The sequence below is a fragment of the Arabidopsis lyrata genome (genome assembly GCF_000004255.2).
Source record: "Arabidopsis lyrata subsp. lyrata unplaced genomic scaffold ARALYscaffold_6, whole genome shotgun sequence".
Classification (NCBI taxonomy): Eukaryota; Viridiplantae; Streptophyta; class Magnoliopsida; order Brassicales; family Brassicaceae; genus Arabidopsis; species Arabidopsis lyrata.
In genome coordinates, this window is record NW_003302550.1 from 6,165,666 (window position 1) to 6,189,139 (window position 23,474).

Here is a 23,474-nt window from a genome sequence, read left to right on the forward strand (position 1 = left end):
CTTGAATTCGGTTTTTTTTTTTTAACATTCAAGCCAATATAAATTGTGAAAAAAAAAAATCTATGATATAAATACATTATATATTGTGATAAATAGATATTGATTGGCAACATGATGATTGAGATGCTCTTTCTTTCACTCTACTGAAATTTGTTGGAAAGAGTTTTTATGAGTATCCAAGGTAGATGTGAAAGATAGAGAGACCCACCACTTGTGTTTCCCAATTGTCATATCTATGTGGTGACTTTCGCAGTATCAAACATATATAAATAAATACAATTTTTTACATTTGTTAGTAGATGCCTATATGCCATATAGTATCATATATAATATATAGTATTTGAATACGAATAAAAGAAATGGGACCTACAATATTAGTGCCACAGACCTGTCCTACAACAAGGTCTTTCACATGCTTGTATTGGGAAGATTTGAAAGAGTATTAACACCTATCTATCTATCCCCTTTGGCAATATGCTTTTGTTGCAGAAAATTATTGAAATGTCTTTTTAAAAAACATTGCAATATAATAAAGAAAATATAGATATATGATCTGAATTAAGCTTCTCCAACTAGCTCCACTGCTCCCATGTGCTCTGCTTCCTCTCCTACTCTCTGCCTCTTTCTTGGGATACTTCAACTCTCCACTCGTTATTTTTAAATTTTTTTTGTTTGATACTTTTCTTTCCTTGTATGTTATATATTGACCCAGTCATATATTAATGTATTTTATAGATAAATAAACCGTAGTCCGTAGTTGTTATTAATCATCCATCTAGTCTCTTATTTTTTGTTAACGACCGAAGCTAACGCAAGGTTTGTTTCCTTTGTTCACAATTATTATCATGCGGCAAGCAAAATATCTAGAACTAGGTTAGGTCACGTTTGAGCGAGTATCTTAATAAATAATCATGTCAAGTATATCAATTCATTCTTTATACACCACAATTTATCTAGATGTTAGAATCGTACAATCACCTTTACTTACAAAGCACAGTGTCTTTGTTGCATACCAAACCATTACCTACAAATGTGTAAATTTATTGCGTTCAACAATCGATTATGTTTAGTTCTGACATTATATGTAACTTTCCAACTCAATGAACTTCATCCCCTTTTGAGATGTGGTGTTAAGTTTCATGGGCCTATAGAAGTTCTGTTGTCTCTTTAGTGTTCACCACAGTGTCGCGCGCGTGAAGAATACTCTCTAATGATGCTTGCTCGCGTTAAGTATATTTCCTTATTTAGTTTTGAAATCACGTGTGTTGAGCTTATGGGCCTAATTATTTGGGCCTTAAAGAGTACCATAAAGAATTAATAAAAAATGGGCTTCGGTTCGCAGCCCATCAGAACGTAAAAGCCTGCTTCTTCAAAATATGTTTCTTACTTGTTAGAAATGCCTAGATTATCGAAATTATAATGTGGGTATTAATATTATTAGCAAATTGGGTTTGAAAAGTCAAAGAACGCGGAAAATGTGGGAAAGGACAGAGAGGTACTTACAAACGTTGACTGGCCTTTTTTGACAATACCGTTAAACAGTGATAACGACCTTAACCGTGAATGTAATTCTGTTCATCCCCTTTCTCTCTCTCTTTTTTTTTTTTTTTATACTTTTTACTTTTGTGTTTTTTGTTTGTTGTTATTTATTTTCTATATCATTAAAAAGAGAAAAACACACAAAAAAAAACAAATGAGAAATTTATATGTTTCCTTTGTCCAACGGTGTGAACAATTTATGTCGGTAGTTATAACAAAATTGTAGGGTAGAGCAACATTCACTATTTTATGACCCATCAATTACATCTGTTTTGGAATTTTATAACCGATATTTTATTTTTCTTTCGTATTCTATATTATATTAGTATATAGTCTATAGTTTTGTTTAGACGTCTTTCTATACTGTCTTGTTCTAGTATTCAAATTTTGTAGTCGCTATTATAACTTAAATATGTGTCACCATCTATACTCAATATAATTTCGACACAATACATATTATTCATAAAAATGTGATGTCTTACAATCATAGTTGTCCAAGAAAAAAAAAAAAAAGTGGTCTTTCATTTGCTAGCTAGCTAGTACAAAATGTGTTATATGTAATATATATTAATAATACCTTAAATATTCATAATATTTATAAATAAATTAGAAAATATTTAGTGTATTAGCATAAGAACTAACAAAACTTCAGTTTCAGTAGAAAAATATTAACTATAACTAAAATATATCAATATATATATATATATACCCTAAATAATATGGGTATCTAATTTAATGTAGGTTTCAGTTGAAAGGGACCATATATGGATCCCTACTTAGTACTTACCACCAACTTTACTGTGGGAATTTATAATTTTGATTCGAATATCAGTGTCACTATATAAAATAACAATTACAGGTAAATTACTGTTCACAAATAACAAACCAAGTATTAAAATATAGATAGAAAATAAAGCTAGCTTACATACAAATCAAGAGAAATCGATAGTGGTCGTTGTGAACAGTAGAAACCATATATTCCAGGTTTAGTTAATTATAGTTCAGATATCGGTTGGAAATTTCATTCGAGTACATTGCTAAGGAAAAAGACTATGCTATTTATATGACCAGTGGTTAGTGCCTTCAAGTTTAGGACGAAAATCCAAATTTTTTTAGATCATGGAAATTATTGAAATTTATGTCCTTTAAAGAAAACGATACTATAGCGAATTACTTTATCAATTAGTTTTACGTAACCAAAAAAGTCAAAGGTTTATGTTAAAAGGTCCACATTTACTAAAAGTTCATAGTCAAAAGTTTCTCGTTAGTTGTTATATTATCAGCGGCAAAGTATTATTCATTTTCAACCGATTTAACTACTTTACCGTTGTATCCTGTAAATTTATCTTTTAGTGGTTTTTTATAAACATTTTATTTTATATAATATATTTAAACAAAAAAAATTGCCCAGTGTATAAATGGAAGAGAGAAGTCCACAAATTCTTGAAACAACCGGTAAGTAACAAATCATGAAAGATCTCCATACTAATAAAAAAAAAAAAAGTCACATCCCTGTCTTATAATTATATATATATATATATATATATATGCATATCGTTGTTTGTATAAAATGTGAGATATTAACTTAAATACTACGCTAATTTATGCAAAATTTGTGGCTCATGATCCCAATTCTCCGACAAATCTAAGTATTAACGTCATTTGTATCTCACATCTGCTCACAAAAGACGACAAACTCCTTTTTAGAATGTGATTTAATTTATGTTGAACTCTGTACTAATTATACTATTTTTTTTGTTGCCAAAAATTGCGTTACTTTATAGTGTCCTTATTGCAACATTAATTTGCAAGATTCGTGTGATCCTGCCACTTGATATTTCAGCCAAAGAGTTTTCTAAAAAATGCTCACACTTCTTACTCTTCGTCGCGGCACTCATACATTTTGACAATTTGACTGTAAAATATTTACACAAATTAGATACTTGATTTGTTGATGTCACAAAAATGTAAAAATAAATACTTGATTTGTATGATGACTTATTGACTTCATGTACTATTTCGTAAACCTTCAGATAATTTATACGGATATGTAAAGCTAAATACTATACAACTTATAGCAAATTATCATTATCTTTGTTATCAAATAGTATATTATTGCATGATGGGTTGGTTTTCATTGTTGTCTTTTGTTTTTTCTTTTCTTATATGACAAAAGCTGCTAGTATATATGTTTCATTTTGTAGTTTGTAATTTGTAACAATGTATAGCGGTAAAAAGGTTTTAAGATTTTTTTTTTATTTTTTTTAAGTCATCCTACTAAAGTACTATATGTTTTCATTTAAAGTTGATAATTGTGTACGCTTTAAATTATAGTATTAATCAAAGTTTCTATGAATTTCGAAGACTACTCTAAATGTCGTTTGAAAAGGATCTCTTGGTTGTCATATACTATAATATATCCATTTGTATAACACATACATACAAATGGACACACGTACTTAATTACATATAATATAAAAGGATTAAATTAAATAATTGCTCGAATATTATTTATTATAATTTAAGCTTAATGGTTGCATGCATGATGTTAAACCAAAAGAGGGTCAAAATATGAACCCTAGCTAGCTAGGATTGTAAATAATATATAAGAAACATAATAGATATATAATTATGCAACACCCTGATAGATGGATCAACCTCTCAATGAGATTTTAAGCTTATATAAGCACAACTAATAAACTTATAATATTATCCATTAATCAAGCTCCTAATAACGGCGGCTTGTGGGCTATTAGGATCAATGGATTCCAGAAGCTGAGTCAATCGATCACTGAGGTCATCGGCTTCCTTGTTCAAGTTTCTTATGTAGTTGCAAGTCTCTTGTAACACTTTCGACGCTGATACCTACAAAATATTTTTCACAATTGTACATTCTATATAGTAAGATTTAATATATAAAATATTCAAACAAGTCTTAGCTTAAAGTTATGATGCGTGTTAATTAAAAAGGTTAAAAAAATATCTTGACGCTAATTGCTTGACATATTACATTATGCATTATCTAAAAATAAAGCTTAAGATAAATGCTCATAACTTTTCAAAACTAACACATTTGTTTTGAAATTGAGAACAAATCTGATTGGTTGTGTGTACTATAAGAAAACGATGCTTCCATTTATAGAAACCAGCTTTTTCTTATTTTTCTAGAGTTCGTCCTTTTCTTGTTTTATAGAAACTAAGAAAACTAAATATAAAAATAAGTCGGTGCTGTACATAAATGTATTGAATTGATAGTCCGTGAAGCAATATAGTCGTCTCACATTCAATGTAATTAATCAATAATAAAAGTAAAATTAATTAGAAGCTTAATGCTGAAGTTAGGGGAAATATGTTCCCTCCTCTCCTCAAAGTCCGGTTAATGGTCAAAAGTCATTTTAGAAACTTCAAAATGCAATCTCCCACACGTAATTCTTTGACTATAATGCACTATTCCAACATGTTTGTATAATGTATATGCGTGTTTCTCTATCAAACATAGTAACTAACCCTAAATAAAGACCATAAAATTAAAACTTATATTACTAATATATATGCCAAACTTAGTAAATTAAAGATTCTCTATATACAGTAACTTTTAAAGAGATTTTACCGTGTTGGAACGACGGTTCTGGCGAATCTCCGGAATGGACTGTCGGAGCTTTGAGATGAGATCAGTGATCTGGTCATCGCTAATTCTTGATGATGAGCTTGCTTGTCTCGACCTTCTGCTAGACGACATTTTGACTTGAAAAATATTCTTGTGTATCTGAATCCAAGAAAAGGCTCTCTTCTCTTGATGGCTTTGTTTGTGCTTGTCGAAAGAAAGGGAGAAGAAAGACGGAGAAGAAATGGTGTTATATAGAGAGCTAGGACCACTTCTAGAGAGAGTAATACAAATAATCTTAAATAGGGGTGTAGGATGTGACGACGACAAGTGCACAAGAGAAAACAGTGGTTTAGAATTGGAGTCTTGGATACATGACACGTGAATTTACAATTTATCAGATTGTGATGTGTATATGTGTCTAATATTATCTAATACTATTAATTGATGATCATTTTTAAATAAATATATAACTTTAAAGTTGATTGATATTACAGATTATATCACTGAAAAAAAATCAGTTTAGAGAAAAAGGCAAATAAGACAAAAGCAAAAAAAAAGTCAATCTAATTTTTACCTATTTACTTTAAAAAAAGAGACCGCAAAATTAAATATATTGAGAATAGTTACAGATTTTCTATTTTCTTATATTCACAAACAACCAATCTTCTTTTCTTTTGAAAATTACATTAATCCCAAATCTCTAACAAATTAAAATCTTGCTTTTCTTAAAACTTTGCAAAATTGATACTAAAATTTTCGGTTGTCAAATTATTAACAAAAACTTGCTTTTCTTAAACAAATTTCAAAATCTTGAGTAGAACTTACTATCTATTATTGAAAAAGATTTTTGCAATAGATTTGTATTATGTAGAGATTCAAAATCTTTTTATTATATCTTTATGTGACTACTATAATTAGTATCGCTATTATATTTTTATATTTTTAATATTGTAGTATTTCAATGATGTAAATCTTTTCAAAGAAAGAAATGTTGATTAGTAACATTAATATCTGTTATTTTTCTGTCGATTAGGAATTCCAAAAATGAATATCTAGATTGGCATAAAATATCCAAACAACATTTTCACTGATAACTAATCCAAAACATTTTTTAGTCGAATGTATATTTAGTCATTAGATCCTCTATATATATATTGAGGTGAACGTTTGTGATAATCAGTTATAGTAGTTATAACCTTAATAACATGTACTAGCTTTGCTTGAGGCTTGAAGTGAGAGTTTATGAGAATGTATCATTATGTTTTTTAAAAGACCAAACGACAACTAATTTTTCATAACTTGTCTTGTGAAATCTGTTATGAACTTATGATCATAGAGAAACTAATTTTGACAGTGGGAAGCAATGTCTGATTTCAACTAATGAAACAATGAACATTAAAATATCATCACTCGATCGATTGTGATACGTAAACCCAAGAAGATTTTGTGTATCAGTTATATAGATACGGGTAAATAAAAACAATGGACTTAGGTCAATTTGAGGGAACGTACGGTATCTATCCTAGCCAATAGGGAGGGGCTAGTCTTAGTCCAACTGTCCAAGCTCTATCACGTGTACCTCAATAGATATTGTATGCTTACGATATTTATTTATATGTAATGCCTAAGTGGAATTTCATCAACTCAATATGTCGAACCCAATATCTTTGAGCTTGTTCTAAAAGCTGTGATTTCTAAACTAACATTCGTCAATATGTAATTTTGAATAAAAACTTTTTAGTTCATCTAATTCTATCAGTGTTTCAACTTATATAAATACATGGTTATGCTGTTTTGGTCATAAATAACAACAAAACATTTGTTAGATCAAAACACGTGATGATGATGATGATGATGATGATAATGATATGCAAAAGATATGAAATGAATGATGATAAGTAGATGCATAATATGTATTAGAAAACAAGGAGATGGTGTGATAAATTGGACATTAAAGAAAAATGTTTGCTGATGAGCACACAAAGGTGGGACTATTAATGTTTAATATTTTGAAGTTATAAATAAGAACCAGTTTTAACCTCCCATGTGATGATAGGACACTCTTTTCCCCCTCTAATCAGGGAGCATCCCCATCCTTCACGCCCTCTCCCACATGACCTCTCTTTCTTTCTTATCTCCATCTTTTTACTAAAGTAGTGAGATAACAATTTCCAAAATTTTCTGTTTTTAGTTTGAACATTTGCAAAAACCAGCATTTATAGCACAATTGTTCTTACTGCTGTCCCAATGTTACTGTAAAAAAAAAAAGTAAAAACATTTGCGAGTTAACTTTATTTAAGAGTGCTCTAAAGTCTTACATATGATAAGTAGGTTAGAACGTTATTATAGTGTATATGGATTTATTGATGAATTAGTTAAATACTGCCGAAATTTTATACATGTTCAACATCTTTGTTTCTTTTAATCAATAGGAGAATATATGGAACTTACACATATCCCACAACTTCTGCAGACAAATTTTCTTTTCTTTTATTTTAAAACTATGTCAACAACAAAATTTATCCAAAGTCTATCTATTTTTTTTAAAGTAAGTCAAATTAAACTACATGCATGTAAGAAATCTCATATAACGAAAAAAAAATAAAATAATAATACATAAGGACATAGTCTCGACCCATTATCTACTTTTTTGAAGTGAAAATTTCGGAAAAAAAAAAAAAAAAACAAACAAAAAAATCGAAAGAAAGCTGAAAAATTCATCATCTCAAGATACTTAGAAATCTTAAATCTGAGAGAAGAGAAGACCTAAAACAATATACAAAGAACCTACTTGAGCCAATACATTCATTGTCAAATATTTTCAAATCTCATGAAAATTTATAAAAATATCCAAATAAATAATTTATTTTAATTATGTGGCATCTTTAATCACAACTAATCAGACTGTTTTATAATTTTCGAGAGTGAAAAACCAAGGGAAATTTTCCATATATAAAAGAATATAACCGAGCATGTTGATACTATATCAATTCTCTAGACACTACTACTGCATACTATCCTAAGTCTCAAGGCATTGGATAAAAATTATCCAAACTTTTGGCTACTGACGTGGCAAGTTGTGAATGGTCAGAATATAGAAGAAAGATCGTTCTTAATCAGTATCATAATCTTGATTGGCTTTCCTCAAGATTCGAGGACTAAATTTACATGTCAAATAACTTATGAATGTAATTATCTTAAAATATTGATAGATATGATAAAGGCCAAATCATCAAAGAGAGGGACGGGTGTTCTTGGAAATGTAGACATTGATTGTGAATTCTTGTCTGCGTCTGTTTGTATTCTAAATGTCTATCGAATATGTACCACCAAAATTCTTCATTTTTTTTTTTTTTTTTTCGTTTTTTTCATTCTTGATTTTCTGTCTCGAATTTGAATCGTAGGTTTCTTGTAACCAACGACACACTTCTGTCATAATAATATGAAAAAATACTTCTGTCTCCAATTTCTATGTCTATGTTTTGTGTTTGTAGTTCGTACTTATCACTTATGCTAATTGTGTTTGGACTATACAAATACAGATGTAAAAACGTCGAGGCTTTTAATGGTCTGCTGGTTTACACTTACACTATGCATGCTCTTCTACACATGTAAATATGTAATAGGTTTTTCAATTTCAATTTCCTCAAACTAAAGTAAAATGTCGACAAAAAATTTACTACTAGATATTAAGAGATTAAAACAATAATGATGTAACCTTCACATATATAAGATATATAAAAAAAAAAAAAAAAAAAAAGATATAAAAAATTAAAAATGAGCCAACACGTAAAATACTCTGTTGGCCCACGAGATTTTTTAACCTTTCAACCTCGTTCGTACGGCAGACTGAAGCCGACAGGTCAATTTTCTTTCACAGACTAAACTTTTATCAATACTAATCCTATCAATTGTTGGACTACTCCGGATTAATCCACAGATTTCAATCTGTTTTCACACTAATTTTTGTTTATCCGTCTGGTTGTTGATCGCTTAGTGATTATTGATCGCTTAGTGAGTGAGTAAAATCCATAACGCCACTATCTCACTCAAGTCTCAGTTATAGCTACTAAAGCTATCATCAACTATCTTGGCCAGACTTGTCCATACACATCTTTCTTCGAGTAGCCTCGGTCCCATGACCATGGCACATCTGAAAATCACAATGCCAGTAAAAACGTTAATAACTTGAGAAAGAAAGCAGTGGTATTTGTTGGAAAATGAATGCAAAAAAAACCTTCGGCTGAGTATGGCTTAGGAGGTAGTTCATAAGGAATTGGTAATGAGATTATCTCAGGCGAATCTCTATCTCCTTGCCAGGTCATGGTCACTAGCTTACTCCTCTTCTCTGCTTCGTCTTTCCTCTCTTGTTTTGCCTGTTGACAAAGCACAATTAAGAGGGAAAGTTTGGGTCCAGGTTAACATGTTTAGGAATCTTAGATCATCTTACCTTCATAGTACTCGGGTTGCTCTCAGTGCATGAAAATATACAACCTTGTGTTTTTATTGGAGATGGTAAAAACAAGACGCCCAACTAACAATATTACAGTCAATGGAATGTAGTTAGTGGTTACAAAGATCAGACTTTGATGCGTGAAAACACGGGTTTTGGGTTTTACCTCGTAGGAACGGATCATCAACTGGGAATTGTTTTTCTGAAGTGCTCCCCAGGCCGCTTTGCTAAGATTCGATGAGGTTAGTAAGAACCATCTATGGAAGCAAAACAAGAACATTAATCACTAAAGGTAAACTTTTATTAAGACGGTAACTACAGAATGAGACTTTATGAACTTTACGCAAGCTTCTGGTCGTTGTAACGTGTGAACGTCTTTATATGTGGCATGGCACGACTGTAACATTAAATGGATCAGAATTGAGTAATAATCATAAGTTGGATTTGTAAAGGTTTGGTTTTTCTAAATTACCCACGAGCACTGTGATCCGCTGTCCATCTAGCCCAATACTTTTTCAAGAATGGTTTCTCCACGTTCTTCAAAGGGCTCGGAATTGCATTGCCAGCAGCATAACCCTTTGTTTGAAGATTTCACGGTTTAGAAGTCAAATCCATAAGATATATAAGAAAAGATGAAATCTTTAGAAATCGTTTGTTCGGATTACCTCTAAAGAACATCTGACGTCTTCTACTGTAGGCCATATTATCAATGGATCCCCGGGACCGAGAGGAGTTTTGTCCTCTGATATACCAGAAGACAAAGAATTTCCAAATTCAGCCAACCATTTCTCGTCTAAAGAACCAAGTGAAGAAAACTGCCATATGGAAAAATTATAAAAGAAAACTTTTTGGAAGTAATGCAATTGCAACAAAAAAACTTGGAACGGAACACTACCTGATAAACTAACGGGGATCTGCAGAACTCTCTATCGAATATGCATTCTTGAAGAATAGTCCGTAGCTTCATGTGTCCCCATTTTTTCAAGTTCAAACCAGTGTGGTATCCAGGGACTGATGCAATTAGTCTAACCTGAAAATTTCTTGCATAGTATTAGTAAACAATAAGTATACAAATCAGCCGAAATATTATAGAGAAATAGAAGGTACCTTAGCATCAGAATAATCAAACTTTTTGAAGAAGGCTGCATTGATTTTGACATTACCACGGCCAGGCAAGTTTGCACTGAACTCAGGCCACTTAAGAACAGTGAGGTAATCGATAAGATCACCTTCGAATCCACAACCTTTAGGTGGATCTTTGTCATCATCTTTCCAAGGAAAATCTTGCATCCACAAACCTTGGCTTTTGTTGTTCCAATCAACATGGATCAGATTCGCAGTGTGTACTACAACTCTCACTCCTCGAGGATAGACAAGAAATATAGCCTTCGAATGGTGTGTCCCGAATGAAATAGGTAACCGGGGCTTATGAAGAATCCAATTAACTGGCTTCTTCCTCTGTAAAACAAAACAGAGAGTGGAGATCTCAGTCTACCATTAACATCAATCAAAAGAAATCAGCAAACCGGCATAACCAACCTGAATATACTCTTGCCTACCATCACCTTCTCCATGAATGACCATAACCTGGGGAATGTTGGCCAGTTTGGGACAAGCTACAAAAGGATATTTGCAATGAACCGAATTCAGCTAACAGACTCGAGAAAACCGAAAAACAACACCCCCCATGAATGTACACAGAATAACTAATCATTTCGACAAACTCAACAAACAAAATATGAGAAAACTCACCTGACATTAACCAGTCTACATCGACCATATAATTTGATAGGATTGCAGCAACAATGTCTCCCTGTCATTTACGAATACAATCTTTAGCCATGATGTCTGAACAAAACAAATTAACTAATATGTTTAGCATAAGCCTAACCTCAATGACATCATTAATGGAAACACAAGAGGTATTAGCCCAATCAGGCAATCCATTAACACTCAAAAGCCGAAACGTTGAAGGTAGTTTCTCATTAGGTGGACAAAAACGACGAATGGCCTCTACATCATCTTCAGCCTAATACAGTTTCACCACATCAAACAAAGCCTCAAAGAAACAAAACAAAAGCTGCATTCTTTAGTTAGGCCAAGTAAGTAACCTTTCGAGCTTTCTTAGTAGCTCTTTCATGGCTTCCTTTTTTTTCAACGGGTAACAAAACTAGCTTGAAGAAATGATGACCAGGGATCAATTCAATAAGATCATCATTACTTACTGAAACCTCTTCACGGGGTTTCACTTTCTTCCTCTCGCCGCCACCAGAAGACCTAATAACAACCGGATTCGTTCCTTCCTACCCAAAAAGACAAAAACTTGATATGATTCAATTCGATAAGAAGCCAAAGTTAGGTTTTTTAAAGTTGTTTATAGTTTTTACCACTGACAACGAAGCTGAGCCAGACGTGGAAGCCATAATGGTGATGTGTTTGCGACTGAGACGCTTATCGACGATTGAAACGTTGCCGCGGCCGATGAAGTTTGGACCTTCGGATAAAGTTATCCTTGGAGATGAATCGTCTTCCTTTAAATCAGCTTTCAATGGAATCAAATACGCAACCTATAACAGATTCAATAATCAGAGCAAGACATCGAATTTTCAGAAACGGAAATTAGGGTTTTGTTTTGAATTACCTGAGAGTGAGCCATTAAGGAAGACAAGTGTCTGAGGTTGAAGTGAAGTGAAGAAGAAGGAGAAGAAGAAGCAAAACGCAGCGTTTAAGTGAATGAACATAAAACGCTCAATGGGATCAAATAAGAAATTTGCGATGATGTTTCAATGGAGAAGTAAGTAATAATGGGCAACAAACTCATAGTAACGATAACGGTAACGATTCTCCACGCCGGCGGCGACAATCACACCGCCGCATCAGCATCACTCGATGGCTCTTTTGGCTTGTGCTATTGTACAATAAAGTAATTTAAGATATATAGTTAATTAAGTCTGGGTGGTGTAGTCGGTTATCACGCTAGTCTCACACACTAGAGGTCCCCGGTTCGAACCCGGGCTCAGACATTTATTTTTAGTTTCATTTTTTATGTGTCCAAACTTCCCTAGCCCAACCTTTTTAGCTTCCATGGCCCGACCACATTCTCTTACTCGTTAGACCATCATTATCAATAAGCTCTTAAGACAACTCTTAACTAAGAAATATGTCTTATAACTAACAAAAGTATCTTATCTTACATTCCTATACTTAGCCTATCAAGGTTCTTAAAAAGTCTAGGATTTTTAAGATCATAGGCAAAAATATAATAAAAGTGACTTAATATTTGAGTTTTTTTTTTTTTTTTCGTCTGAATAGTTCAATCAATACGAAAGGGATCAGTTGTGTTACAATCAATACGAAAGAGATCAAACAAAATCACCAACGGAGACAAAAAGAATATTACCGACACGTAATACAACTTTCATTAGTGAAAACCTCATGTAACTAAAATGGGTAGCCATTTGTTATGTATAATATATGATTGAGAACGATTTTTTTCCTCATAACATTTTGAGCTATAAAAAATGCTCCTCTATTTACGTTTCTTTCTTTATGGACCAATCTCCTTTCCGGTACACTACACAAAACATTTAAGACTTTGGATAAACGAAACTTGAAAGATGGCAATGCAGTAGGTCGAGAAACTGCACCGAAGAGACTAAAAATTTAAGAATATATTATAAAAATAATTAGAACCAAAAATATTACAAACCCAAAAAATATATAGAATATAGGTTGACCTACCATAACATATATACAATCTAGTTACTTGTGTTAGTTGTTATTTTTGTATTATCATCCGGATTCAAATCAACATAATATATATAAGCCATAAAACAAAAAAAAAATATATGTAAGTAACATAAATTTTACATAAAAATGTGATATAGAAAGAAATAAGATTAACAACCTTTGGGGATACTACTTACTGGTGCACTCGGTGCACATTTTACCAGTTATTTTATTATATATTACACGTTCGAACTCGTATACATCTTCGTTTATCACTTCACAAAATTTCTATATAATTTAAAGTCGTTAGCGAGTTTTTCTTGTTTAATTGAGTAAGCACGGTCCTGACTCCACCTTCCCCTAAGGCACCTTATTCTAAAAAGTATAAAATAGGATCAAATAGAGCAACTATCTAAGCATTACGTTGAAATGTTACAATCGAATGAGTGTGATAGGAATCGGATAAACATGCAGATGTTACGGGGACAAAATAATTGTTTTGATCATGTCCAAAGATTAAACAATGTAGTTTATGCCCAAAGAGTTTGTACTGTCAAAAAAAAAATTAATTAAACTATGTTAAATAAAATTTTAAGATGTATTATTTTGTCCTCCTACCGTATCATTGTCACTTTGTCAGTTTAGAAGTCCAATATTACAAGCAATATTCATTGTTAATTCTCCTACCTACCAGCCATTGTCTACGTGTAAATACTAGATCATATGGACGGCTCTTGTTACATTTAGTTGTTACTAAACGAATAATAATAGTTTCTTCTTGTGGTTTACTTGTCAGTTTCAATTTAGTTATCGACAAATTACCATTATTCGCTATCGTGTTTTTTTATTCATTTCAACACCTAGTTTGTGTTGGTTATTTTATTTCTTGCTTAAAAATATATGGCAGCCTTTATTTTCTGGTGAAAATACTATTTATATATACATCAAACAAGCCGATAAGCCATATACAAATGAAAAATAGATATATTCCACAAACAATTATATATAATTCAACAAATTTACAAAACATTCTATATCTTGGTCTTTAAAATTCAATGCTACAACCACGAACACTTGTATATTTTTGTATTTCAAACTTAAACTATAGTACTTATAACTTCCGTGACATTATTACATAAGTACGTTAGTATAAATAACAACAACAATCTGAAGTATCATCGATCATCTTAAACCAAAAAAAAGTATCATCGATCATCAGTCAAAAAGAGAAGCTAATAATAATATGACTGCTTTGAAGATGACTATCTCTTGTTTCTTTTTCCTTCAAGTAATATCGTGCTTGCTCTCTTCATTTGCCCCAACAAATGTGCAAGGATTGCAAGTTGGGTTCTACGACAAGGCATGCCCGAAAGCTGAGCTTATTGTCAAGAAGTCTGTCTTCGAGGCAATTAACAAGGATCCAACACTTGGAGCTCCTTTGCTCAGAATGTTCTTCCACGATTGCTTCGTTCGGGTAATGTCCTTTCTTGACATCCTGAATTTCCATTTCGTTTTTTTAGACGCTTTAGCGAACTAATGATTATATCATGATGTTTTAGGGATGCGAAGGCTCGCTCTTGCTAGAGCTAAAGAACAAAAAAGATGAGAAAAACGCAATTCCTAACCTCACCCTTCGAGGATTTGAGATCATAGACAATGCCAAGGCAGCTCTAGAAAAGGAGTGTCCGGGCATTGTTTCTTGCTCTGATGTATTGGCTCTTGTCGCTAGAGATGCAATGCTTGCAGTAAGTATACATTTTTACTATCAAGTTAGTGATCTAATATTTGGTCAGAGCTCACGGTATCTTCATCATTTTTTTGATAAAGTGCTCACGGTATCTTTATTACACGGTCCTTTTTTATATTACTACAAAGTTTTTTTTTTTTTTTTTTTTTTTTTTTTTTTTTTTTTTATTAACTACAAAGTTCACATGGCGATTATAGACTCCATAAATTAGGTTGGACGTATTCTTCTGCTTTTATAATGCTACAAAATGCAGTTGACTTAAAATCTCAAGAGGCTATATAGTTCAGGTTTCCATCTGAGATTTTCTAACTGCTATTAAGAAAATATAATCCATAAAATCTTTTATGAATGATATGTTGGATTTTTAACATCATGTATTTTATGATATACAAATCAATATAGCTCAATGGACCGTCGTGGGAGGTTGAAACGGGAAGAAGAGACGGTCTGGTTACAAACATCACTGAGGTCTTATTAAACTTACCATCACCATTTAATAATATCAGTAGCCTTATCACTCAATTCCAGTCCAAAGGCCTCGACAAGAAAGACCTCGTTGTGCTTTCAGGTGTGTTATAGAATCAGAAAATTCTTTAAATTATACTTGAACGATGCATCAAATAATGAAAGTGCAGTGTTCTTTGAACAAATATTTTTCTCTTTTTTTCCAAACATTGTTTGGCTATTTTGGACTCTTTATATAGCAGATTAGCAGCAAATAAGAATACTCGTTCTTCTACATATCTTCTATATTATTCTCTAGCTTGGGATCTCCAGTTATCTAATAATAAAAATAAAATCATTCTCAACTTATTTGTATATATTTACATTTTGATAGGTGGGCACACAATTGGGCACGGACATTGTCCTCAAATCACGAACCGGCTCTACAATTTCACCGGCAAAGGAGATAGTGATCCGAACTTAGACACGAAATACGCAGCCAACCTCAGAAGAAAATGCAAGCCAACTGATACCACGACGGCTCTAGAAATGGATCCAGGAAGCTTCAAAACGTTTGATGAAAGCTACTTCAAGCTTGTGTCTCAAAGAAGAGGGTTGTTTCAATCTGACGCAGCTCTTTTAGACAATCAAGAAACTAAGTCTTATCTTCTAAAGCACATGAATAGTGATAAGTCTACTTTCTTTAAAGATTTTGGTGTCTCTATGGTAAAGATGGGTCGGATTGGAGTTTTAACGGGTCAGGCTGGGGAAGTTCGCAAGAAGTGCAGAATGGTTAATTAAGTATAAATATATATGTCTGTGAGACTGCGCTATGATCATTATCATGTTTGTGTGTTTTCCTAAAGAATAATGTGTGGAATTATGTGTATTGTACTATGGATGTTAAACAGTAAAATCCGATTATGTCAAGTTTTATTTATCAAGAAAAAAAGGTATGTATCTGTCAAGTTTCTTCTTTTTTTTTCACCCGTGTCAAAGTTTTCTTTTGTAACAAATAATAATATGGAGAATACTATTATTCGTTTTTTAATAGGCTACTGTAGAAAATAAAGTTGCAGACATGTAGAAAATAAAGTTGCAGGTTTTCTCAAATCCTCCGATATATTATTGCTGAGAATTGGTGGGCCTTAAATAGCCAATGACATGAAGACTAAGTCTCCTACAACTAAACAATGAGAAACTTGCGGAAGTAAACTAATGACTAGGACCACTACTACTTGACTCCTACAGACCAGGAGCTTATTCAAACTTGAAAAACAACTTAAAGACTCATTCAAACTAAAGCTAAAAGACCAATTCAACTCTAATACTCCAACATACCCTCCCTTAAACTGGAAATGCTAACAAAAGCATCCAGTTTAATCTTCTTGTCCCTGCATTCCTCCTCTTCAAATGAAACTTGAGCCATCAAAAGTACGTCCTCCTCCAATTCTGCATAATATGCTCCCTTCTCCCAATCAGGACATTCATATTGGAAATGTCCTAATTTATGGCACTTAAAACACTCAATGGATGCCTTGTCTGGCGTAGCTCTTCCTCGACCTCTGCCACGGCCGCCTCGTAAGCTACCTCGTCCTCTTCCGTAACTGGAACGTTCGTCTTGAGAGACATTCAAAACATGCTCCTCCTCCTGAGGTTCTTGCATCCTTCCCTCATGAACCAACAAGCTTCCATGTAGCTCATCAATAGTTAGCGTACTCAGATCATTTGATTCCTCGATTGAGCACACAACATAATTGAATTTCCTGGTTAATGATCTGAGTATCTTGCTCACAATTGTGCTCTGCTCCACGCTTTCTCCATTGATCTTCATTTTGTTTACCACAGACAAGGTTCTTCCCAAGAAGGTGTCTATCTTCTCGCCTTCCTTCATAGCGAGCAACTCGAACTCTCTTTTCAACGCCTGGAGTTGTGCTCGTCTCACCTTTGTTGAACCTTGATACTTCCTTTTCATCGATTCCCAAATCGCTTTTGAAGTTCCTTTGTCAAGAATTGTTTCAAGAATTTCTCTGTCAATGGCTTGAAACAGAAAATTCTTGACTTTAAGATCCTTGAGCTTTGCCTCTTCCACAGCTTTTCTCTGAGCTTCATTCGCTGGTGATGACCCGATCGCCATTGTCGGAATCCCTTCTTCCACCAGGCTCCACATCTCTCTACTCCTTAGAAAGTTCTCCATCGCCATTGACCAAAAGTCATAGTAGCCGTCGAATTTCGGAATAGCCGGCTGCACAAACTTCTCGGATGATGTTGACATTTCTTTGTTCTTCTTTCTCTCCCTTTTTCTTTTTCTTTAAACGACTCACTCTTTTTCTCACTCAACGACTCACTCTTTCTCTCACTCCTCTTTCACTCACTCGTTTTCTTTTCAACGACTCACTCTTTCTCTCACTCCTCTTTCTCTCACTCCTCTTTCATTCACTCGTTTTCTTTTCAACGACTCACTCTTTCTCTCACTCCTCTTTCTCTAACTCCTCTTTCACTCACTCGTTTTCTTTTCACTCAAAGATATTTTATTTGAAAATGGCTCTGATACCACATGTAGAAAATAAAGTTGCAGACATGTAGAAAATAAAGTTGCAGGTTTTCTCAAATCCTCCGATATATTATTGCTGAGAATTGGTGGGCCTTAAATAGCCAATGACATGAAGACTAAGTCTCCTACAACTAAACAATGAGAAACTTGCGGAAGTAAACTAATGACTAGGACCACTACTACTTGACTCCTACAGACCAGGAGCTTATTCAAACTTGAAAAACAACTTAAAGACTCATTCAAACTAAAGCTAAAAGACCAATTCAACTCTAATACTCCAACAGCTACATCTTATTTAAACTCTATAATTAAAATTTGGTGTTTTTGGAAGTTCTATAAGATTTCGGAAAAATGTATCCAATTTTGGCTTTCCTGCTTTTATAATGAAAATTGTTACATTATATGATTTGTGGCAAACTATAAATAAAGTCGAAAATTTATTAGGAGTGTAAGATATTTTAACTTGTAAAAATAATTATGCATGAGAAGAGCTTGGGCATGGTTAGAAATTGAAGTGCGAAGAGTTTTGTGATAAGATCAGCTCGGGAATGAATCAGGTTTGGAAGCAAAATGTTACTATCGAATGAGTGTGATTGAATGAACATACAAAATAATTGCAATGACGAAGTCCAAAGATTAAAGAACTTAGTTTTTTTTTGTAAAAAAAATTATGCTGTATTATGTTCTCCTACCATATCATTGTTGTCACGTTGTCAGTTTTTTTTTTTTTTTTTTTTTTTGTCAATTGTTGTCACGTTGTCAGTTAAGAAGTTCAATATCACTAGCAAAATTGGTCATCTTTAATTCTCCTACCCACCAGCCATTCACGGCTCTTGGCTCTTGTAGCATTTTAATTTTACGAAACATAATATATAACTTTTTCTTGTTGTTTAGTTGTTAGTTATTGACAAAATCCAATCATTATTTATCCAGCAAATTTTTATTCATGTCAATGCCTAATTCACGTAAATACTTGGGGTAGAGTTATTTGACAGCCGTTTCTGTTGGCAATAATGATATAAATCAAGCAAACCAATAAAACATAAACAAGCTATATAGTATATTTGAAACTTTCATGACATGATCGCCTAATCTTAGTATAAATACCAACAATCTTATCCCAATTAGTATCATCGATCATTGGTCAAAAAATAGAAGCTAATAATAATAATATGGCTGCTTTGAAGATTACAATCTATTGTTTCTTCTTCCTTCAAGTACTATTGTGCTTGCTCTCTTCATGTGCTCTAACCAATGCACAAGGACTGAAAGTTGGGTTCTACAACAAGGCATGCCCGAAAGCCGAGCTTGTTGTTAAGAAGTCTATCTTCGACATGGTGAAGAAGGATCCATCACTTGGACCTCCTTTGCTTAGACTGTTCTTCCACGATTGCTTCGTTCGGGTAATGTTCACAACGCTAATTTTTGAATCTGTCTTGTTTGGCACTTTATAGATCTAATGATTGAATCATGCATGCATGATATTTTAGGGATGTGAAGGGTCGGTCTTGCTAGAGTTAAAGAACAAAAAAGCTGAGAAGAACGCGCCTCCTAACCTCAGCCTCGAAGGGTTTGATTTCATAGACAATATCAAGGCAGCTCTAGAAAAGGAATGTCCAGGCATTGTTTCTTGCTCAGATGTCTTGGCCCTTGTTGCTAGAGACGTAGTGGTTGCGGTAAGTATAAACGTTTAGTATCACTAACCGGTTCGAATGCAACAGATCTACGGAATAACAAGAAAAATTTGTGCTAGGGTGATGAGTACACCTTTTATGCTATAACATTTTATGAAAACTACGGTTTCAAGAGACTAGTTAGCTTTTGGTTTGACATTATTTGACTGATCTTAAAGAAATAGAATCAAGAAAAATTGTTATATATATGTGTGTGTGTGTGTGTGTGTGTTGGACTATTAACATCATATATTATATATAACATAACAATCAATATATTTTTAGCTCAATGGACCGTCATGGGAAGTTGAAACGGGAAGAAGAGACGGTCGGGTTACAAACATCAATGAGGCCACATCAAACATGCCATCGCCATTTTCTAATATAACTACTCTTATCACCCAATTCCAATCCAAAGGCCTCAACAAGAAAGACCTCGTCGTGCTTTCAGGTATGTTCTAGAATGAAAAAAATCAGATGATATACAAACGAAGATTCTATGAACAAACAAAAAGGTCACATAATAAAAACTAAAGAACAAAGAAACATCTTTTGGTATTGGGGTTTTGTCGAAGATATGATAGAATTGACCGGAAATTTGCAAAATCTGTTGATTAAAATAAAAATAAAAGTCATGCTCAACTAATTGCTATCTATTTACATTTTGACAGGTGCACACACGGTTGGGGACGCACATTGTCCTATAGTCAGAAACAGGCTCTACAATTTCACCGGAAAAGGAGACAGTGATCCAAGCTTAGACAAGGAATATGCAGCCAGACTCAGAAGAAAATGTAAGCCGACCGATACCACGACAGATCTGGAAATGGATCCAGGAAGCTTCACAACATTTGATAAAAGCTACTTCAAGCTTGTGTCTAAACAAAGAGGGTTGTTTCAATCTGATGCAGCTCTTTTAAACAATCAAGAAACTAAATCTTACGTTCTCATGCAAACGAAACGTTATGGTTCTACTTTCTTTAAGGACTTTGGTGTCTCCATGGTGAAGTTGGGTCGGATTGGAGTTTTAACGGGTCGAGTCGGTGAGGTTCGCAAGAATTGCAGAATGGTTAACAAGTACTGAAGAAGTTTCTGTGAGATACAACAACATATTTTCTAAACCAAAAAAAAAAAAAAAGTTTCTGTGAGATTAATTTGTGTTTTTCCTAAAGAAATAATATGGTGAAATAATCATATTCTTTATGGAGCAATAAGAGTCTCTACATCTTTCGATTTGTTGAATTTTGTTTTCCGAGTGTTGTTTTCTGCATTATGTTGAGTTTATTTCCTTTGATTCAAAAAAAAAAAAAAAAATCATTTCGCGTTATTTCAATCCGTTTTGTTATTTGTATAAACGTTGTTGCCTTATATTAACAGTAAAGTTTTGACTTAATAAGGATTATGATGTCTTTGACTGGTAAAAATAGCTTTCAATTAGTCGACCTTATCTTCAATGTCAAGTAGTTATTTAGAATTAAAACTCTACTTAGGTGGCAATAATTATGGATTTTTTTTAATGTTATGAGTCTAATAATAATCATTTCAAATTTGTGCCATGTATACATGTGTTACGTGTATATATGTATGTAGTTTTGATAAATCAAACGCATACATAGAGAGTGATCATATAGCTAGGTGAACAAAAAGAGGAGCATAAAGTTTCATGAGGCTCATATATACAGATTCACGGTTTATATACACATGACATTTATCACCAGAAAAAAAAAAAAAAAAAAAAAAAAAAAAAACGAAACAACAAAAAAAGTTCAAAAGCAGAAAAAAAACAGAGAAGGACATATCACCTGCAAAAAATAGTGTAATTGAGAGATCAAATACATATAGAAATCAAAAGCTTAGTGTGTAATTTGTTGGATCGGTCCATCGAGAAAGAGAGAGAGACGAACCTTGATCGATTTAGATCTATGGGAATCATCATCATCATCACTGACTCTGAACAGCGTTAACGAACGGATCTCACTTTTCCACTAAGAGGCGAACAAGGCAGATTCTGACGCGAGATCAAAAACAGACTAAGACGACGTGGACGAAGATATCGTCGATCCTCTGGATTCGCAGCTTTATCTTCGACGATAACACAAAGATCCTCTTCCCTAATCTTCAAAACCTGGCTATGAACTCGGTCCTTAGCTGTGATCCAACGTCCGACGGATCTCGGAGACTCCGTCTCAGCTTCCGATGATCCGCTACTCTCTGTTTCAACCTCTTCCACCATCTTCCTAGCTATGGCTTCCATCTCCGGCCACGATTCAGCTTCTCCTCCTCCTCCTCCAATCATCATCATCGTTTATATAGAGAGAGATTTGTGAGGAACAAAAATTCGAATTTCGAAATTTGAAAAGTTATTGTGAACTGTGAAAGACATGTGAAACGGAGCTTATTTATATATATACTAGTGAACTAGTTAAAAACGGTTACTGTTTAACGTGTCGGTTTTGATGAAAGTTTAACAACCATGGAGGTTTTGCCACGTGGATAATGAGATTGAGCCGGTTTAAAGAAAATGTGTGGAACGGATCTGTCTCTGTGTGTCGTTTGACCGGTGGGATATGAGACGAGACGTGTGGAAGAAGAGGATATCGGATCTGGAAAACGACGACCAAATCCGGCGCCGTTTTGTACGGCATCTTTCATATAGTTTCAATAAAACTTCCAAAGGATTAGTGCCACGTCGTTCCCTAAAAAATCTCTCTTAGATTTTGTTTTTATGAAACAACATTATCAAGCTCCATGTTATGTTGAACAGATGGAGGTTATTTCGGATTTTTTTATTTATTGATGTTAGATATTTTGTAATATCATAGTTCATATAGCATTTAATAAATTTTTATGGTTGATTGATTTTCTTACCAAAAGTTGTTAGCAGATCTATGTTACATAGATTTTATAAGTTGTATACAAATGAAAAAGATTGTTCTTTGCATTAGATGGAGAGTCAAACAGAGAAATTTGAATTTTCACTTTAAGGTTATGAAAATTGAAAGGTTTATACCCAATACCGACTAAACAAATACACAATTACTAGGATTTAACCCGCGGTATCCCGCGGGCGTAGATTTTGTGCGGTTTTCTTATTAAGTAGTTGATTATGTTTTATGTTCAACTGGTATAAACTTGGTTTTTAAATTAAATCATTTTTAACTAATAAGTGGTATTTTAATTGGTTGGTTGTTATGTAATACTTAGAAGAATGTGATTTAATATATTTAAATAGGTGTATTAATTATAAAATGGGTTTGTAATGTTAATATAAGTAAAAGTAGATATTAAAATGTGAAATAGTAAAAGTGGTGTAATTGTTTTTGTGATTATAAGTGTTCTTTTACTATATAGTTTTGAAGAGAATTTGTTTTTAGCATAACAAAGATTCTAACATTTATTAAAAATTTTTAAAAAATTGAAGATAAAGTAAACAAATAAAATTAAAATTATGTTTTTTTAAAAATTAAAGACACATAAGTTGTGTATTTAAATAAATTAAAAAAACCAAAAAAAAAAAAAAAAAAAAAACATATGAGAACGATGATTCTCGTTCTCCACCGAGAGTTAACACCCATTGACACGCTTAAGCTTTACCGATGATACCGAAGAAGCTGATAATCAGATCATAAGCTCACATCTCTGCGCCAATTCTTCTTATGATGTAAGCTTCATTCTAATTCAATTGAATTGTTTCAAGATAATTTAGATTCTGTGATCAATTACCTTTC

General features: G+C 33.1%; 5 protein-coding genes and 1 non-coding gene across 6 annotated transcripts; 3 read left to right on the forward strand and 3 right to left on the reverse strand.

Annotated features, from left to right (window-relative positions):
- Window positions 1-4,027: 4,027 nt before the first annotated feature.
- On the reverse strand, window positions 4,028-5,536 carry LOC9309778 (transcription factor PRE2). Its single transcript, XM_002873664.2, has 2 exons — window positions 5,150-5,536; window positions 4,028-4,404 (listed from the first exon to the last, which is right to left on the reverse strand). Exons 1-2 carry the CDS (start codon window positions 5,276-5,278, stop codon window positions 4,249-4,251), a joined length of 285 nt encoding a protein of 94 aa, XP_002873710.1. The 5' UTR covers window positions 5,279-5,536; the 3' UTR covers window positions 4,028-4,248.
- A 3,274-nt stretch (window positions 5,537-8,810) lies between these two features.
- Window positions 8,811-12,635, reverse strand: LOC9309779 (tyrosyl-DNA phosphodiesterase 1). Its single transcript, XM_021023420.1, has 15 exons — window positions 12,241-12,635; window positions 11,987-12,166; window positions 11,711-11,902; window positions 11,491-11,628; window positions 11,352-11,412; window positions 11,139-11,215; window positions 10,707-11,057; window positions 10,495-10,629; window positions 10,265-10,414; window positions 10,072-10,175; window positions 9,943-9,996; window positions 9,766-9,856; window positions 9,597-9,680; window positions 9,384-9,522; window positions 8,811-9,299 (listed from the first exon to the last, which is right to left on the reverse strand). Exons 1-15 carry the CDS (start codon window positions 12,253-12,255, stop codon window positions 9,232-9,234), a joined length of 1,839 nt encoding a protein of 612 aa, XP_020879079.1. The 5' UTR covers window positions 12,256-12,635; the 3' UTR covers window positions 8,811-9,231.
- Window positions 12,549-12,622, forward strand: TRNAV-CAC. Its single transcript has one exon. It is a non-coding gene; the product is annotated as a tRNA-Val (tRNA).
- Window positions 12,636-14,418: 1,783 nt separating the features above from the next.
- LOC9309780 (peroxidase 56) lies at window positions 14,419-16,487 on the forward strand. The gene is made up of 4 exons (XM_002871606.2): window positions 14,419-14,802; window positions 14,888-15,073; window positions 15,478-15,643; window positions 15,914-16,487. The coding sequence occupies exons 1-4, from the start codon at window positions 14,572-14,574 to the stop codon at window positions 16,318-16,320; spliced, it is 990 nt and encodes a 329-aa protein (XP_002871652.1). The 5' UTR covers window positions 14,419-14,571; the 3' UTR covers window positions 16,321-16,487.
- A 2,306-nt stretch (window positions 16,488-18,793) lies between these two features.
- On the forward strand, window positions 18,794-21,494 carry LOC9307722 (peroxidase 56). The gene is made up of 4 exons (XM_002871607.2): window positions 18,794-19,476; window positions 19,564-19,749; window positions 20,032-20,197; window positions 20,418-21,494. Exons 1-4 carry the CDS (start codon window positions 19,246-19,248, stop codon window positions 20,828-20,830), a joined length of 996 nt encoding a protein of 331 aa, XP_002871653.1. The 5' UTR covers window positions 18,794-19,245; the 3' UTR covers window positions 20,831-21,494.
- Window positions 21,495-21,506: 12 nt separating this feature from the next.
- Window positions 21,507-22,141, reverse strand: LOC9307723. Its single transcript, XM_021022895.1, has 2 exons — window positions 21,651-22,141; window positions 21,507-21,548 (listed from the first exon to the last, which is right to left on the reverse strand). Exon 1 carries the CDS (start codon window positions 22,046-22,048, stop codon window positions 21,707-21,709), a length of 342 nt encoding a protein of 113 aa, XP_020878554.1. The 5' UTR covers window positions 22,049-22,141; the 3' UTR covers window positions 21,507-21,548; window positions 21,651-21,706.
- Window positions 22,142-23,474: the final 1,333 nt, after the last annotated feature.

Excerpts from the sequence above, each read along its gene's own strand:
- LOC9309780 (XM_002871606.2), top strand. The coding sequence starts at position 14,572 with ATGACTGCTTTGAAGATGACTATCTCTTGTTTCTTTTTCCTTCAAGTA. Across the intron at positions 15,074-15,477 it reads CTAGAGATGCAATGCTTGCA|CTCAATGGACCGTCGTGGGA; the intron begins GTAAGTATACAT and ends AAATCAATATAG. Across the intron at positions 15,644-15,913 it reads AGACCTCGTTGTGCTTTCAG|GTGGGCACACAATTGGGCAC; the intron begins GTGTGTTATAGA and ends ACATTTTGATAG.
- LOC9307722 (XM_002871607.2), top strand. The coding sequence starts at position 19,246 with ATGGCTGCTTTGAAGATTACAATCTATTGTTTCTTCTTCCTTCAAGTA. Across the intron at positions 19,477-19,563 it reads TCCACGATTGCTTCGTTCGG|GGATGTGAAGGGTCGGTCTT; the intron begins GTAATGTTCACA and ends ATGATATTTTAG. Across the intron at positions 19,750-20,031 it reads CTAGAGACGTAGTGGTTGCG|CTCAATGGACCGTCATGGGA; the intron begins GTAAGTATAAAC and ends ATATATTTTTAG.
- LOC9309778 (XM_002873664.2), bottom strand. The coding sequence starts at position 5,278 with ATGTCGTCTAGCAGAAGGTCGAGACAAGCAAGCTCATCATCAAGAATT. Across the intron at positions 4,405-5,149 it reads AGAACCGTCGTTCCAACACG|GTATCAGCGTCGAAAGTGTT; the intron begins GTAAAATCTCTT and ends AATATTTTGTAG.
- LOC9307723 (XM_021022895.1), bottom strand. The coding sequence starts at position 22,048 with ATGATGATGATTGGAGGAGGAGGAGGAGAAGCTGAATCGTGGCCGGAG.
- LOC9309779 (XM_021023420.1), bottom strand. Across the intron at positions 11,903-11,986 it reads GCTCAGCTTCGTTGTCAGTG|GAAGGAACGAATCCGGTTGT; the intron begins GTAAAAACTATA and ends CTTTTTGGGTAG. Across the intron at positions 9,857-9,942 it reads TACAACGACCAGAAGCTTGC|ATGGTTCTTACTAACCTCAT; the intron begins GTAAAGTTCATA and ends TTGCTTCCATAG.